General features: G+C 53.9%; 2 protein-coding genes across 5 annotated transcripts in view; both read left to right on the top strand.

Moving 5' to 3' along the window:
- Nucleotides 1-1856: 1856 nt before the first annotated feature.
- On the top strand, nt 1857-13976 carry AIF1L (allograft inflammatory factor 1 like). Its single transcript, XM_080630737.1, has 5 exons — nt 1857-2014; nt 6614-6680; nt 9618-9659; nt 10745-10907; nt 12506-13976. The coding sequence occupies exons 1-5, from the start codon at nt 1937-1939 to the stop codon at nt 12591-12593; spliced, it is 438 nt and encodes a 145-aa protein (XP_080486863.1). The 5' UTR covers nt 1857-1936; the 3' UTR covers nt 12594-13976.
- Nucleotides 13977-15141: 1165 nt separating this feature from the next.
- The window catches only part of NUP214 (nucleoporin 214), a 44075-nt gene continuing 43772 nt past the window's right edge, over nt 15142-15444 (top strand). For all 4 annotated transcript variants that reach the window (XR_013958103.1, XR_013958104.1, XR_013958105.1 and 1 more), the window contains exon 1: nt 15142-15272. Coding sequence is in view for 1 of the 4 variants with exons in the window: in XM_080630392.1 (XP_080486518.1) it covers nt 15231-15272 (42 nt within the window). In the remaining 3 variants the exon portion in view is untranslated. The remainder of the gene's footprint in view (nt 15273-15444) is intronic.

Below are 15444 nucleotides of genomic sequence, written 5' to 3'. Positions count from 1 at the left end.
AAGTACGTAACATACCAAAGCTGCAGTCCCTCCTGCCCCAGGAGATAAGAGAGAGGCTGTTGAACGCATACTGGAAGCTGGTCCTGCTGCACAGCATTCTGCAGTGCGATGCTCATGTGCTGTGGTCACAGAGGTGCAAAGATGAATCCTGGTGAAGCCAGGCAGTCCCAGCTGTCCTGCCCCGGCTCTTGTTGGCTCAGTGGATGCCACCAGCTCTGGCTATGAAGCAGCCCAGCTGCTGGCGGCTCCAGGGGCCGGGGGGCAGAGCAGTGCACTGGGCAGGAGGGGGCAGAGCTGATGCTTGCAGCCCGTATCAGCACCCGAACACCCTCCCCGCTGCAGAGGAGCCACTGTGGCACCAGGCAGCGCAACGGGAGCAGCAGGACACGGCCAGCTCCTGCCAGTGTCACTCCCACAGGGTGTCAGAGGTCGGTGGCTGTGTCTCCTTTAAAGGAAAGGCATGTGTGTGTGTCCACCCTGCACTCCCATGTGGCTGGGCCTGGCCCTTGCTCAGCCCACCCTGTGCTGGCTGCATCCTGACTCTAAGTAGCAGTTGAAGTCACTCCCATCAGACCAGAAATGAGTCCCCAGGCTGGAGCCCACTTCACTTTTTAACCTGTTTTACCTGTTTTCTTTGGCTCACAGTGCTGGAAATCAGGTTTGCTCAACTCTTCTTGTAGCGCTAGATGTATATCATCTGCTGCCACAGACATTGAAACCCCCAGAGTCATCCCTGGTGGGTCCAGTGGAAGGGACACGGGAATTTCCTACCAGGAACACACCTATCGTCTCCCTCCTAACTCTGCACAAAAGCTGCCCAAGGAGTGGGGTGCCAGACCTGCAGCATTGCAGGGGCTCCCCACTTGCTGCCCAAGAACAGCTCTGCAAAGCACAACCACACAGCAGCACGAGCACACTGTGGTTCAGCTTGGGTGAGAAGCAGGGAGCCACAGCCACGTACCATCTCCCTGGGCTAACAATTACACATCTCCAATCCCCACACAGATTTGCTGCTGTTACAGAAATGCCAAGCCTTTGCCTTGTGCCTTCTGCTGAAACGTGGTTCATCCTTCCTTTCTGGTCTCCTTGGAACTCTGTTTTAGCTGGTGACACCTGCCTAGAGCCGTATCCATTAAAATTTCTTAATATAAGACATAGCTACGCATCTGACCAAGCAAATGGCAGCAAGAGGGGGAGATGTGCTTGCTGCTTTCTCTAGGAGCAGAGGTTGCTGCACCCGGGGTTGAAATGCAGCTGGGTCCATGGTGATGTGGGCCAACTGCCTGACAATTCCTACTAAAACCCACTTTAATATATCTATTTCTAAGAGAAATGCCTGAGATAGCAGGGGGAGCTCAGGGGCTGAACACAACCTCCACAACAGGCTGCTCAAGGTTATGAATGATCCATCCTTGCAGTGTTCAAGACCAGGCTGGACAGGGCTTGGAGCAACCTGCTCTAGTGGAAGGTGTCCCTGTCCATGACAGTTGGAACTGTATGATCTTAGGGTCCTTTCCAACCCAAACCATTCACTGGTTACATCCTGCCCAGGACACGCATCCCTTGCTCGTGCAGTAGATGCTTTTTCCCTGCTGTTTCTGCGCCGGAGCTCACTCAGCACCGATCTGCAGCCGGTTGTGCCTTATTACAGCCCCGAGCTGCTCCCAAACAGCATCTTAGAAACGTGGTCCCTGTGCCGGCAGCCTCCAGCGACCGAGCCCCGATGGGAGGGACGCGGCGCGTCCGCCGCGTCCCTCCCATCGGGGCTCGGTCGCTGGAGGCTGCCGGCCGCGGCACCGCTTCCCCGCCGCTTAGTTCTCCATTCAAACCCTCCCCATGGAGCAGGGAAGGGGTTAACGACCGGGGAGGGGGGCGGAGGGGCCGGTCCTGCCCGCCCCTATTTAAGGCGGCGGCCGTCGAGGGGCGGCTCCGGGAGATGGCGGCTCCGCGCCGACCGAGCGGCGGGGGGCTGCGGCGAGCGCCGCAGGACGGGCGGCTGGAGGAGATCAATAAGGTGGCGTGGGGGGGATAGACCCGAGCCCCGCGGGAGGGAGCGGGGATGGGGCGATCCCGACCCCGGTGGGGACGGGAGGGAGAAAGGGGCAGGTGGAAGTGGGTCCCACGGAGGGAATTTGGGCTGGATAAGGGCAATGGTGGCTCTTTGGGGGGGGGGGGGGGGGATTTCCTCTTCGGCTTCTCCACCTGTGGTGTTGGGATGCCACAAAAGTCCCTTTGGGAACATGCTACAGCAAGAAGGGCTGTTGCCCTCCCGGTGGGCTTCCACCTCCTCTTTGCACTCTGATTTCTTCTCCCAGATCAAGAGGTTCTGCTGTTCAAAAGAGCAGACTTAAGCCTGTCTGGTTTTTAATTGCAGTGGGTGAATGGTGAGCCCAGGATGGTTGGATGTCCCACAAACCTTGGGCAGGGGGAAAGGCAGCTCCTGAATTAGTGCACAGTACACTGGGCTGCATGCCCTTCATGCTGGGGTTAAGCAAGGTCCTCTCCTCAAGCTTTCGGCTTGCCCCATCCCTTGGCATAGCCGGCGAGGGCAGGTCTGTTAGCATCCCCCCCCGGCCAAGAGCAGTTCTGATGGTGAAAAGTAGGTTTTAACCTTGAAACAATGAGCAATGGCATTTCCAGGGTCATTTTCAGGTAGAAATCATGGATATAGCTGATGTAGCCAATGTTACAGGTGGAAAAATCAGATCACTGCACAAGATGAGAGCCTGGAAGAGGCAGTGGGCTTGCCTTGCTCTTGTGTTGAGTGGGCTGTGAAAAGTGCCAGTGTGTTCCTCCAGGCAGGGGTGAGACAGCGGAGGTGAAGTTTATGTAGGTCACTGGAGGGGGAATTGCGTCAATAGAAACCAGGAGGTGCTGCGGAATACGAGTGGGAAAAGTGCTGCAGCGTGAAGTGTAGAATAAGAGCACTTGGCTAAAAAGGAGCCTTTGAAACCTGCTGTGGGAAGGCAGGCACGAAACCCTGTGCCAAGGAGGTGCATAAGTGGGTCTGATGCATCCCCCATGGCCGAGGTGGGGTTGACCCTTGGGTTAGGGAGGAAGGGAGCGTGCTGTACCTATTGCTGCAGCCTCTGCTGCTTCAGAGCCGCCCCCCAGCATCGCTTGGATGCAGGGTTAAGTACATGATCCTTCAGCTGGCAGGAGCACAAGGACTGAGTTTGGGAAGCACAGCTTCCCAGGACACTGCTGATGTGCCACTGCTGTGCCCCAGGGTTGGGGGCTCTCCCTTCCACACAGAGAACAGGCTCCTCTCTTTTCCCATTGCTTCTGGCAGGCTTTTTCTCTGGGTGAGGTTTGGATGACAAAAATGAAACAAGCTACATAACTTCCCACTGACGGAGCTGGGAGCTGCTTGCCTGTGTCCTTGCTGCCCTGTGTGTTGGCTCAGTGCTAGGAGCAGGGATTTGAGCAGCTAGAAATCAAGCTGCAGATAGCAGCTGCCTATAGACCCTAAGAAGCTGTTTGTGCTGTAGTAGCTATGGGCAGCAACCCCGATGCTGCTGTGCTCTGCCAGCTCTGTGTGCGGGGTTTGCTGTGAGCAGGATGCAAAGTGGCTCACACCTCCCTTGGACACAGAGCTGGCACTTAAACCTGGGCTGATATGTGGCTGGAGCCAGGGAGGGGGTTTCCCAATCCCTGAAGAGCCTCAGGGCTGCAAACCAGTAAAGTGCTCCTAATAACACCTATCAGGCCAAATTCCTATCAGGCTTAATCTCATTGTCTCATTCTAACACTTGACTCCCTCCCAGCCCTGTTTTCCTGGCTGGTTTCTACCCCAGAGCTCTCGCTGGGATAAGGGCCTTTGGCAGGCGGCATCCAGAGTGCACATGTGCTGCTGAAGGACAGCTGAGTCCTAGTACTGAATTCTCTTTTCCAGCCCAAAACACTCCTCTGGGATCCCCTCTTGGCCATTCCCCTCTTCCTGGGGAACAGCAATCACATCGGGTGGCCTTGTGCATCAAGGTGGCAAGTTTAATCCAGCACAGATTAGTTCCAACCTAGTTTTACCTTCTAATACGCTGGATTGCAGGGAAAGAGTTAATCCTGATGGAGAGCAGGTACCTGCTTCTCCTACCCAGGCAGGCACGAGCATCCCTTGGCCCCTTCTCAGCCCCAGCAGGCAGGGAGGCTGGCATCAAGCACAAACAGCCTAGTGAGCACTTGGCCTGATGCTTGGAGCCACCTTTTTGGGGAGCAAAGAAGGATCTGGCTTGGCTCAGTTGTCTTGCAGGTAGCTGGGACTCGCGTGGCTGAATTTATTGGCTTAGAGAAGTCTCTGTGCCCCAGGAACGGCTGTTGAGGGCAGGAGCACAGGAAAGGCTGAGGCTTATTAAGTAGTTCTTATTAATAGAACATGCCCCTTAAAATGGGAGCTTTTGCAAAGGGCTCTAGGAGGAACTTCAGCCACTTTGGGCTGAATCTGAGTCACTGGCCCTGGGGACTGAATTCCTGTGTGCTATTGTGAGTGTTTGCCTTATCGCAGTTTCAGCCGGGCTTGCATACAATGTGGAGGGAGGCCTGCCTTTGAAATATGCTCCCCTGTTGTTTCCTTTGCTCTGGAGCAGAGTTGTGACACAGGTGGGCTGTCCAGTTCCTTCCAGTTGAAGTGCAAGGGGACTGGGTCCTGGGTGTGTGCACAATGTCACCCATCCTGCTCTGGTACCACGCTGGCAGGGGCTGTTGGTCCCTCTACCCCTTGTGTATGGATGTAGCATTCCCTTCAGTCTTTGCTGTGCTGCTCCTTGCTCCCATGGAAATGCAGAGTTTTGCTCTCGCATCCCATCCTGCAGGTAGGTGGAAGCTGTTTGCTGCTCCTGCAGGGCAGGAATGAAGCTGTGACCTGGTGCCCAGGGGATGCTCTAGCCCTGTTTAGGTTCTTGGTGATGTTTTCAAGTTCCTAATACAGAGCCTATTCAGTGGCGATAGCAGTTGGAAACACTACTCTGCTTTCTGGTGACTTCTTTTGCTAGCTGAGCACAGGTCTCAAAGCTGAATTGGGCCTTTTGTGTTGGGCTGGCAAATGATACCCCTGGGTAGAAAATAACAGATAAATGAAATTGAGTTGACACAGGAGAGTGAAAGAAGGAACTGGGAACTTTGCTTTCCACCACAGTTCTCTATTTGAGCTGGTGTCCATGGTGAAGAGGGAAGTCTGTGCCACACTGGTTTAGTGGGCATGGCTGGGAGGAGGGGATGGCAGTCACTTCTGTCCTAGGGGACTTCCTATAAAATCTTAGCCCAGCTGCAGGTAAAAGACTTGCCCAAGCAGTGGTAAACCGGCCGTAAAGGCATTTGGATTCCCTGGGTAGATCCAGGCTGTCCCAGCAAGGAAGGAGGGGGCAAGTGTGGGCTGGAGGGGCCTAGAGATGTGCTGCAGAGTTGGAGTGTCAGGCAGTGATCAAGTGTGAAAGACTTGGGGCAGGCTGTGGCAGCAGGGACCAGGCATCAGCTTGGGTCTGCAGTGCTGCTGGAGCTGGCTCAGCACATTGCATGTGGGAATAGCTCCTCCTGCAAGAAAGGAGAATGTGCTCTGCAGGGCATGTGGTTGTCGATGCCTATGTGGACTTCATGCAGTCCTGATTCCCTGGAGCCTGCACGTGGAGCTGCTTTGAGGTAGTGGTTTCATTAATCACAAGTGGTGCTGCCCCACTGCCAGTGCCAGAGATCCTAGATCCTTGGTGACCCATTCCTGCCTTCCTTGTGAGAATGGAGAGCAGTGGTGAGGAACTCCTGCCCAGAGGAGGGAACAGCCTCAGCCCCCTCTCCACTCTAACCCCTGGAGGGGTTTTATCCTGGGCAGGCCATGCTCAGGCTGTGCAGATGTTAATGATTTCTGCACTGAAGAATGTGCTGTTCTGCTGAGTACACATCAATCATTGAGCTGTGCTGGAGCTGGGCTGTGTGGGAGGGTAGAGGTAGGAGCAAGACCCTGCTGCTCGCATAGCGGTGTTGATGGCGGGGCATGGTAGTGGAGCTGGCTGGACAAGCTGTGGTCTGTTCTTTTGGGTACCTGAAGGGTTTTGAGCTGGGTCTGGGGACGAGCAACCAGAAGTGACCCAGGATTTGCTCTACAGCCTGAGCAGAGTAGTGGGGGAAATGGGTAGAGAGTCTGCGAGTGAGAGCCTGTTCCTTACCCCAAGATATGGGTCGTCTCTGGGTGCATGGTGTTCTGCAAATGCTGCTGGTTCTATTTGCTAGCCCTCAGAGTTTACCCAACAACTCTGAAATCAGAGATCAGAGTGCTTTTCGCAAGGACTAGGAGTCCTTGCTGGGAATAGGGGCCTGATCCCTGTGCTGTGCATGCTTAAGCAGGGAAGTGGGGAGCTCAGACCTTGGGTGAGCAAACAAAGGGGTTCATGCCTTTATTCCAAAGGCACACGGGGTCTAGTGCAGTTGGTGGGGAATCTGAGGCACCAGAGGCATTCCCCTTGCACTGGAATGTTAATGGCAAGGTGTGGAGGGATTCAACCCATTTACAAGCTTCCTGGCACAGTTGCCCAGATGTGGCTTTCTGGGAATTGCATAGGTCTTATGGGTAATGCTGCATTTGCATTTCCTCTGCATCTTTAACCTTGGGGATATTATTCTGTTTCAGGAATTTCTCTGTGACCCAAAGTTCAGCGATGAAGAAGATCTGGAGGAGAAGTTGGCAGCATTCAAAGGTGAGAACTGGAGGCTTTCCTTGTCCTTTCAGCCTGTTTGCTCTGAACAGATTACTTTCCTCTGTGTTTGGATCTTACCAGCCTGAGGTCCTCTGCCAAACCCAAGTGACTGAGCTGCCATGGATGCCTCCCCCTTGCTTTTGGGATGCAGTGAAACTCCCTAGAGAGGTGTTTTTCCCACAGGAGCCTCTGTGCTTCCCTGACTTGCAGGGCAGGGACATGTCACCCTGCAGACATCGTGCCTGGCGGCTGCTGTTACTGCAGAACCTGCTGCGTGGGCAAAACCCCAGGGAGCAGCAAAAGAGGATGGTTTCTGTCTGGTTACCTACACGAGCTAGCTGGTATAATGGATGATGCAGTCTATCTTCTCTCTGAGTAGGAGGGCTTCTTCCCACAGAGGAAAGGTCTCAGCTGCTTCCTGAAGGAGTTGGGGACTTTCTCTCCCCAGAAGTTTCTTCGGTCTGATTTAGACCTTCCTGAGCCCCCCTGGCACACAAGGAAATGGCAGTGATATGTGTCTAATCCTGGCCAAAGCCTACCTACAGTGGGTCAGCACATCTGGGGCTTAGGTTTTTGGCCATTTACTGGGATAAACAGCTTAAAAACTTGGGGTCCTGTGGAAGTGGTCCCCAAGGTGGTTACAGGACAGGAACTGGCAGGGCTGTTCTGGGTGCATCCACTTTCTTTCCAAGCAGTGGCTGAGGGGAGTTGAGAAAACATGCCTTCTGCGTCATACTGCCCTGAAGGCTTGTCCTCAACCTGGCTCTAACCAAATAGAACCTGACCTTGCTTCCATTGCAGGCATTGTTTGTTATTTCCCTTTGAATTTTGGCTTTGCAATCCAGCGTGGAAGGAGCCAGCTGGGGTTTTGTGATCCCTTACTCTGCTGGGCACAGAGGAGCCTCCTGTGCTCCCTGTTCTTTCTCTGTTGCCTTTTGTATGGCTTTGGCTTTTGGCTGCAGCCCGGCATTATTTTTCCCCATCACAATTGGGGCTCTTCAAACATTGCAACTGTAGGTCAGAGGCACAGAATTCCCTGTAATGAGAGCCTTTGGCATCTCCCCCCACTGCCTCGTGAGCTTGCCTCCGTGGCCTGTCCTGCTCTCCAATGCCTCCTCCGGCTCTCCCAACAATCGGCTCATTGTGTGGTGATGGGGGGAATGTTTCTTCTCCTCTGTCCTCCCCAGCCGGGCCCGGGGAGCCCCCGTACACTGCTTCTGTAAATGCATTTGTGCAGGGAGGGACCATGCGTGGTTTTATCTCATTACATCCCTGCATTTGGGAGGGGAGGGAAAGATGTGAGCCGAGGCTCGGAGCACAACGATGTGAAGCTGCCTCTGTTCTCTCTGCTCTTGGCCGAGTGTCAGCTGAGAAGGAAAGAAAGCGTGTGCTGAGCACAGACATGGCAGAGCAGGGTTTGTGTCCCCAGCACACGCTGGGGTGCCTGACCCCTACCCAGGGAGGTGGCAGTGCATGTACACAAGGTCACTCTGGTGCGGCAGAGTGTGGGGAGAGCCGGTTGCACATCAAGCATTGCTTTGGCCCCTAAGCATGTGTGTGACAGCTCCAATTTCACCTAGGATTGGTTGCTCCGTTATTGAAGGGAGACCTTTATCCCTGCCTGAAGCATAGACAGCCTAGTTTTGTATGTGGTATTCCTGTAGGGTCTGTTCTGATCAGCTCATGACAGCAGCAATCCGCCAGTTAAGACCCAGGTGAAGACATGCCAAGCCATTTCTCTGCCTCCTGCCTGTAGCTGCCCATCACTCCCGTTAACCCAGCACTTTCCCTTCAGAAACACAAGTCACAGGGAGGCTCTGATGTGTGAAATACCCACTCTTGCCTTTAGCTCCTTAAATCACCCTGCCACTTCTCTGTTCACACTCATCTGCTTGCTGGTGCCCCCGGAGCAGGGGCAAAAAGTCCTTTTCCCTTGGGGGAAAGGAGCAGCTGGGGAGGTCTTGCTTAATTTGAGGCCTCTGAGGCTGTTGTGGGGAGTGCTAACTGCAGGGCAGCGATCTCTGCAGCTCGGAGCGGATGGGTGGTGGCAGCGGGCAGCTTGCTCCTCTCATTTAGCAGAAGTGAGATGATGGGGGGCCCCCTGCGGCGCTGGGAGCTGTAAGACAGACAAATCCTTGCCTGAAGAGCTTAAAGTCTAAATGGGGAACAGCTAGCATGGGAGAGGGGAGGTAGGAAATGCAGGTGTGCCACTGCAAAGGTCAGAAACAGCACAGGACGGATTTGAGTTGAAAAATGAGGATTTTGGTGCTCTGTTACAGCTTTTGTCCTGCAAAGCTAAACCAGACCTTCCTGAGCAGGCTCTGCCTTTCTCTGAGGATGCTGGAGTTGCCTGATTCAGCAATGTTTGACAGAAGGCTGGAAGGGCAAACAACCTGTTCCAGCGTAACTGCTCCTAGGTGTGTTCTTGGCTTTGCTCTCTTGATGTGGTCCTTGAGCATCCCTCCTGCAAGGTGCTGCTCTGGGAGTGCAGCACAGCCTTGGGAGGACTGTAGAGTCTGACCTTTGCTATTGCAGGCAGCTGTGTCATTTAATCTCCCTCCTAATGCGATCAAGATCGTCTTGAGAGTGCTCAGGGTGTTGTTTTCCTTGCTGCTCCTTCTGGGAGGCTGTTCCAGAGCTTTGTTTTTCTGGCTGGCAACCTTTTAATGCTGTTCATGGCTAGCTGATACCTTGTTCTCATGCCAGTGTTTTCCTTCAGCGCAAATGAAAAGCAGCCACAATTAAAGAGCACTTAACTCTAGAGCTCTGGAGTTGAGATATGTGATAAAACCAGGTCTGGAGATGGTCTCACTCTCTAAACTGATACCAGTCTTGTCCCCAAACCTTTTATTTCATTGCTTTAAGCAGGCAGTGCCCCAAAGCCCTGCACACCTCCTGCTCTAATGTCCTGCTAACTTGCTTCTGTGTCTCTTCCAGAGAAGTACATGGAGTTTGACCTGAACAACCAAGGCGAGATTGGTGAGTGATTCAGGGATGCTGGGCTGGAAGCGCAACTGCTCACTGAGCTGGTGTCTGCCGTTATATCTACTGCTTGTGTTGCTGAGGAGGAAAACCAGCGTTCTTTTCCCTGTGTCCAGCCTTGCTCGAATCTTCATTGCCAGCCAGGGGCTTCCTTGGCTCTCCAGCCCCTGCCTGTCATTCTCTCCTCACCTGCTTTGAGATCTAAGCTCTTCTCAGCCCTCATCCCGAGTTTCTGCTTAGCTCTTCCGCTCTCTGACCTGAATGCCCTTTAGAAGCTTTTAACTTCTCCCTTTGTCTCCACTGAGGTCACCCTCTCAACCCGCAGCGTTTCCAGATCTGGAAGCTGCAGGACTTGGACACTTTGCCTGGCTTGAGGCAGAAGTGTGTAAGACCAAGAAGCTCTTTGCTTTGCTGGGAGGGGAGCGGAGGCAAGCAGGGACTTGGGCGTGAGCCTGGCTCCTCTGAGCAGCCCTGGTTTGGGCCCAAAAAGCACCAGTTATGTAAAGATCTGGCCTGGAGCTGACACTGAAGTGCAGTCGCTCGCATGCTGTGCCCTTCCAGGAGGCTGCTGCCTTGTTCCCCTCCTCCATCAGTCCTCAAGCTGAAGCAGAGCCAGTGTGGAGCTGGAGGGGGCCTGACTCAGGGCTGAGCTGCTGTTTCCTGGAGGGAAGGGGCCACAGCTCTCAGAGCAATGGAAGGAAATGGCCTGTGGTGATGGGCACCTGCTCGCCACAGCCTGTTTGTCTCTGGCTTTAACCCCAGCATTGCTTCCCTCCTCCCCATCATTGTGATTCTTGGCACCATGCTCTGAGCTGGAGAGCAGTGTCCTCACGTGTCTATGGAGCACTTGGAGACTTGTTCCTCCTCTCTGATGCTTTCATCTTAAGCTGCACAAATAGGAAGTGATGCTCTGTACTGGGCAGTAAACTGTACTGGAAGGCTTCTCTTGGCTTTCCGCAGCAGCTTCATGCTGTCAGCCCTGGAGTCTGCAGGGGAGGTGGGAATTCATTCCTAAGTCCATAGGGTTGATCTGTGCTTGGTGTAGTCGCCTCTTAGCAGCACCAATCGCTTTGCTCTTGCAGACCTGATGTCTGTCAAAAGAATGATGGAGAAGCTGGGGGCTCCAAAGACCCACCTCGAACTGAAGAAGATGATCTCGGAGGTGACTGGAGGGGTTAGCGAGACCATCTCCTACCAGGACTTCGTCAACGTGATGCTTGGGAAACGCTCTGCTGTGCTCAAACTGTGAGTGTCCCTGGGAGGAGTGGGGAAGCAGGCGTTGTTCTGCCTGGTGGAGGTGGAGCTGTGCTTGCTTGGTGTTCCTGGAGGGCAGACAAGAATCCTTGTGAAGGGGGAGTCTGCAGAGACATGAGGGTGTGCAAGCTCATGGCGAGCACTTGCAGCAGAGCTGCCTGTTGTATGTTAGCGCAGGCTTCCTCCCACAGGCTCCATGCAGAGCCATTCTCCTCTCCTGAGGGCGTGCAGGCACTCAGCACTGCAGGGCTTCTTCCCGTCCCTGCCCTGTGGCTCCCGCTGGCTATGGGGACACAGGTTTCCCTGTGAATGGTGGCAGGACTTGAGTGGTGAGTGATGGTCCTGCCAACAGCAGCAGTGCTGGCTCCTGTTTCCCACAGGATGCTCCCTCCCTGCCCGATTGTGGAGACATGGGCAATAGATGGAGATGCGACACATGCTTGAAGCAGCTGGCTTGTGCTGGGAGAGGTTTCCTGCAGTACAGGCTGCCAGCGTTAGCCTCCCATGGCCCCCTCTGCCCTCTCAACAGGGCTCTGGAAGTGCTGCTGTAACAAATGGCTTCCAAACGCTTGGCTCCATCTCCATCCCATTGAAGCCTGGCTTTTCCTTTCACAGCCACAGAGGCTGGCCCTGCTTTTGTATCTGTAGCCACCATGAATAGGAGCTGCTCTTCTCCGTCCTCCTCACCTCTTTCTGAAGGCAGCTTTAGAAACACAGCCAGCTTTCAGGGCAGGTTGGGAGGAAGGACCTTGTGCCCACCTCTCACGTGGTCCTTCTAAGCCAGTGCATGCTTCTTGGCCATGGGTCTCCCTTCTCCCCACCGAGTGCACTGTGCCTATATGTTGGGATGCTCCTCTTCCAAGCACACACAGACTTCTGACACCCCTCCTCTTCCTTCCTTTCCCCACCAAAGCAGGCTGAGCCTGCCGCGTATCTCCCATCTTTCCTCCCAGCTTCAGCAGCTTTCCCAGATGGGTCCCTTCTCTTGCTGAACAGACGCCCCACTGTCTGTTGGACTCTTTAAAGCAGGAACAGAAATGTAAAACTCGTGGCAGGAGCAGTGCAGCCCTTTGATCCAGCGTGGCAGCTGGCATTCCCAGCGTAGCTGCCGTCCTCAGGGAGGAAGACAGTGCGGGTGCTTGCAAAATGCTTGGGATTCTTCTGCCCAGTGCCTTGCTCTTTGTCTCTGCCCTCTTCCCAGCCTGTTGCTCGCTTGCTGTTGGCTTTTGAATGTTTTGCTGTATACAAGGTGGGCCGGGGTGGTGTTTGCTTTTACGCATCAGGAGCGCTTGGTATGCAGTGTGTGTTGAGTGTGGCTGTCTAAAATGTACAAATCCTCTGGGCTTTGCGAGAAAAACCAGCTGAGGCTTTAGGAACCAGCTCCTGGAAGCTGCTGGGAAAGCAAAGCTCCCACCAGCCTGGCAGCACTGCCCTCTGTTGGCTTTCCCTCCTCTGTTAATTGTCGATTCCTCCTTTGCATAGGAGGCAGATGCTATTTTTCAGCAGAGAACATAATCCCACCCCCAGCAATGGGTAAAGATACACCAGCGTTTTGGTTTTATATTCGTATTATCTGTTCTGTTTTGCAGGGTGATGATGTTTGAAGGAAAAGCCAATGAAGGCAACCCAAAACCTTCTGGTCCGCCTCCAGAGAGAGACATAGCCAGCCTGCCTTGAAGAGGACAGGCTGGACAACAGGCACTGTTTGCTTTGCTGGTCTGTAACAGGGGTTACCTCTGCTTTGTTACTCTTTACTATGGACAGTCCTAGTTTTCGACTAACCTGCCTTAGAGGAACAGCAAGGGAAGGTGGAGACCCCCAGTTCGTGTCTTTCTGCTGCATCCCTTAGCAGTGTGATTTGTTAGACAGAAGCTGTAGCATCAAGTATAATGTGAGACCAAAAAAACCCATAATCCTGTGATCTTACTCTTTCCTCTGCCCTTCCTGCATTTCTCAGATGAGGAGCTACTTTCCTCCCAGTGTAGAGATTCAGAGCTGTGCTTGTCCTGACCTTGGCCCTGCAGCCATTGAGCATTTCTCTGGCAGCAGTTTCATGGGTGCAGAGAAATAAGTGCCTTATCTTCTCTGTCCTACACTTCCTGACTTTGAACTCGTTCTTCCCCTCCTGACCTCACTAAAACCCAAGTCGGGCTCACACCTCCATGGCCTATCTGATGCTAGGGGAATGCTGGAAGGTTCATGGACACAGAGGTGTGCCTGCAGGGCCTTTCACCTCAGAGATGGGCACGGCTGACTGCAGGGACAGCTTCTGTCCACTCCTTGGGTTCATCCTGCAGTCAGATCTCGGTGGGTCCACTTGCCACTGTAAGCGAGGAGGGTAAAAGTTACCAGAGGGGCCCCCTTCCTGATAAATCTCTGCTTGGATCCAGTCAGGAGCATCACCTCTCAGCAGGTTGTCTGCCCTGTCCATCGAGTGCAGAAACAAGCCTGCTGTTCCGCCTTTGCAGCCCCTCAGGGAGGCCAAGGGGTAATTAAACCTTCAGGTGAAAGGAAGGTGGGTGGCTGAGCTGTGAGCCCCACCAGAGCAGCAGCAGTGAGGTCTGTCCTCATGCACATGCTCTGCCCCCCTGTGTGTTTCAGTGTGGTCCCCTGCACTATGAGATCCATTTCTTTGAGGGACAAGCCCTCAAGTCTGCAGAATCAGAATGGGTGTAAGTGTGGGCTATGAGCTGGCATCCAGATGTAGCTGGGCCTGTGCTCCCCACACTGTGGCTACTGCAGTGATTCTTGCTCTATACTCGCTTTCTGGAATCCAGATGTTTCCTCTTTGCCCTTTCCCTCCTCTTTTCTTACATTTTCTTGGCAGCTTTTAACTTTTTTTAAAAAAAATCATGGTTTAATAAATAATTTTTTGGAAGGAAACGCTGATGATTGACTCCGCTGGGCAATGGTTCCTGCCAAAGGCTGCACTTTGAAATAAAACCCAACATTCTCGCTACTGTTTGTGTGAAAACCAAAGCTGTAACGGGAGAGGAAAATGATGAGCAAAAGCAGCACCAGTCTACTTTAAGGACTGAAAATAAATCTTCTGAAGCTACACTGTGTGTCAGTGTATTTAGTTTAGCTCCTCTGAAGCTTGGTCTGTATGATTGGTTGCAGATTAAGTGTGCTGGTTTCCAAGTCTGTTAATATAAACCCTTAAATAGATCCTACGGATAGGTTTGGGCTGTCTTGGTCTGATCTTTATCTGTAATAACTGAGTGCTGTGGAGTTTGTGTTAGGAAATGCAGAGGCTGCCTGCTAAAAGCTGCCTTTTCTTGATTTACTGAAGGGAGCAGGTGGTGGTGCTTGTTGAAGGAATAACTTGTTTATCAAGAGCCCACACTTGCAGTGCTCCTCTTGAAAGAGGGTTTGGGTTGTTATTTTCTCATCCTCTCTGCTCTTGAAGCAATTGCCTGAGGTTCTTGTCTGATGTGAGCTGTTGAAATGGAGACCAGGCTTCCTGGGGGGATACCTGTGTATGCTTCTCCTATGTGTTCCTCAAAAGGACAGCACTGCCCTTAGATCAGAGCCTGTGTCTGCTTTCTGCGGCCTCTTAGCCTCTGGGACTCCACCTGCTTTATTGGGTTGCGTGTGTTAAAGCTGTTGTTGGGTTAGACAATAAAGGGAGCATATCCCACAAGGGAAACCAGGTTGTGGTTTGTCACAGTTCAAAGCCATCACCGCCTTGTGTCTCTGTGGTCCTGGACAAGAGAAGCACAACCTGACAGAGCTGGGAACAGCCTTTCTCAACATGTTCTTGACTCTATAGGGCTAAATGCTAAGGTTATGCACTGGCACTGAGTGGGGCAGGAGGGAGCAAGGTAAAGCCCACACTGCTTTTATGGGTCCTGAAGCACAAACTGAATCTGCTCATAGCTTTCCAGCTCACCCACCCCTGGAGGTGCACAGGGACCAATCCTGACCACCACACCGTGTCCTCCCACTGCAGCCAGCGGTAAAGGGAGTGGGATCTGCTCAGAACTCCAGCAACAGCGGTGCAGAGAGCACCGGAGCCCCTCACTGTAGGCTGAGGGAGACGGTGGAGCAGCCTCCGCCACGCCGACAGCCCCCATCCCTCGGGGGTCGGTCCCTCTGGGCCTCGAGGGCTGCAAACCAGCGTTTATCAAGCCTCGCCAAGCTCCCGTTCGCGTTCACCCTCGTGTTCCCGGCTGCCGCAGCGCGGCCAAGGCGGAGCCTGCTGGAGGACCGCGGAGCACAGAGAGCGCTGCGTAGCGCGGCCCGGCCGGAAGCGGAAGTGGGCGCAGCGGCGGGGGATTCCCGGCTGTGGCAGAACAGCGGGGACCGCGGGCCATGGGGGACGACATGGACGTGATCCCCGAGCGGGAGATGAAGGTGAGCGGCGGGGAGCGGGTTTGGCTTGGGGCCGGTGTGGGCCGTGAGGGCAGTGGGGCTTGAGGAGGGCGCGGCCTGCGCTGTGAGGGGTGGCGGGTTGAGGGGTACACAGGGGTGCGTGGTGTTGGCTCGGGTCATGGCGGGGCTTTTTGAGGCGCCCCTGCGGGGTTTG

The sequence above is a fragment of the Psittacula echo genome (assembly GCF_963264785.1).
Source record: "Psittacula echo genome assembly, chromosome: 16".
NCBI classification, from domain to species: Eukaryota; Metazoa; Chordata; class Aves; order Psittaciformes; family Psittacidae; genus Psittacula; species Psittacula echo.
The sequence above is the reverse complement of the archived record's forward strand: the minus strand, read 5'-3'. Positions and strand labels throughout refer to the sequence as shown.

What these genes read in the sequence shown, in the direction of transcription:
- AIF1L (XM_080630737.1), top strand. Translation starts at nt 1,937, where the DNA reads ATGGCGGCTCCGCGCCGACCGAGCGGCGGGGGGCTGCGGCGAGCGCCG. An exon ending in GGCTGGAGGAGATCAATAAG is followed by an intron (nt 2,015 to 6,613) that starts GTGGCGTGGGGG and finishes ATTCTGTTTCAG; the next exon opens with GAATTTCTCTGTGACCCAAA. An exon ending in GAACAACCAAGGCGAGATTG is followed by an intron (nt 9,660 to 10,744) that starts GTGAGTGATTCA and finishes TTGCTCTTGCAG; the next exon opens with ACCTGATGTCTGTCAAAAGA.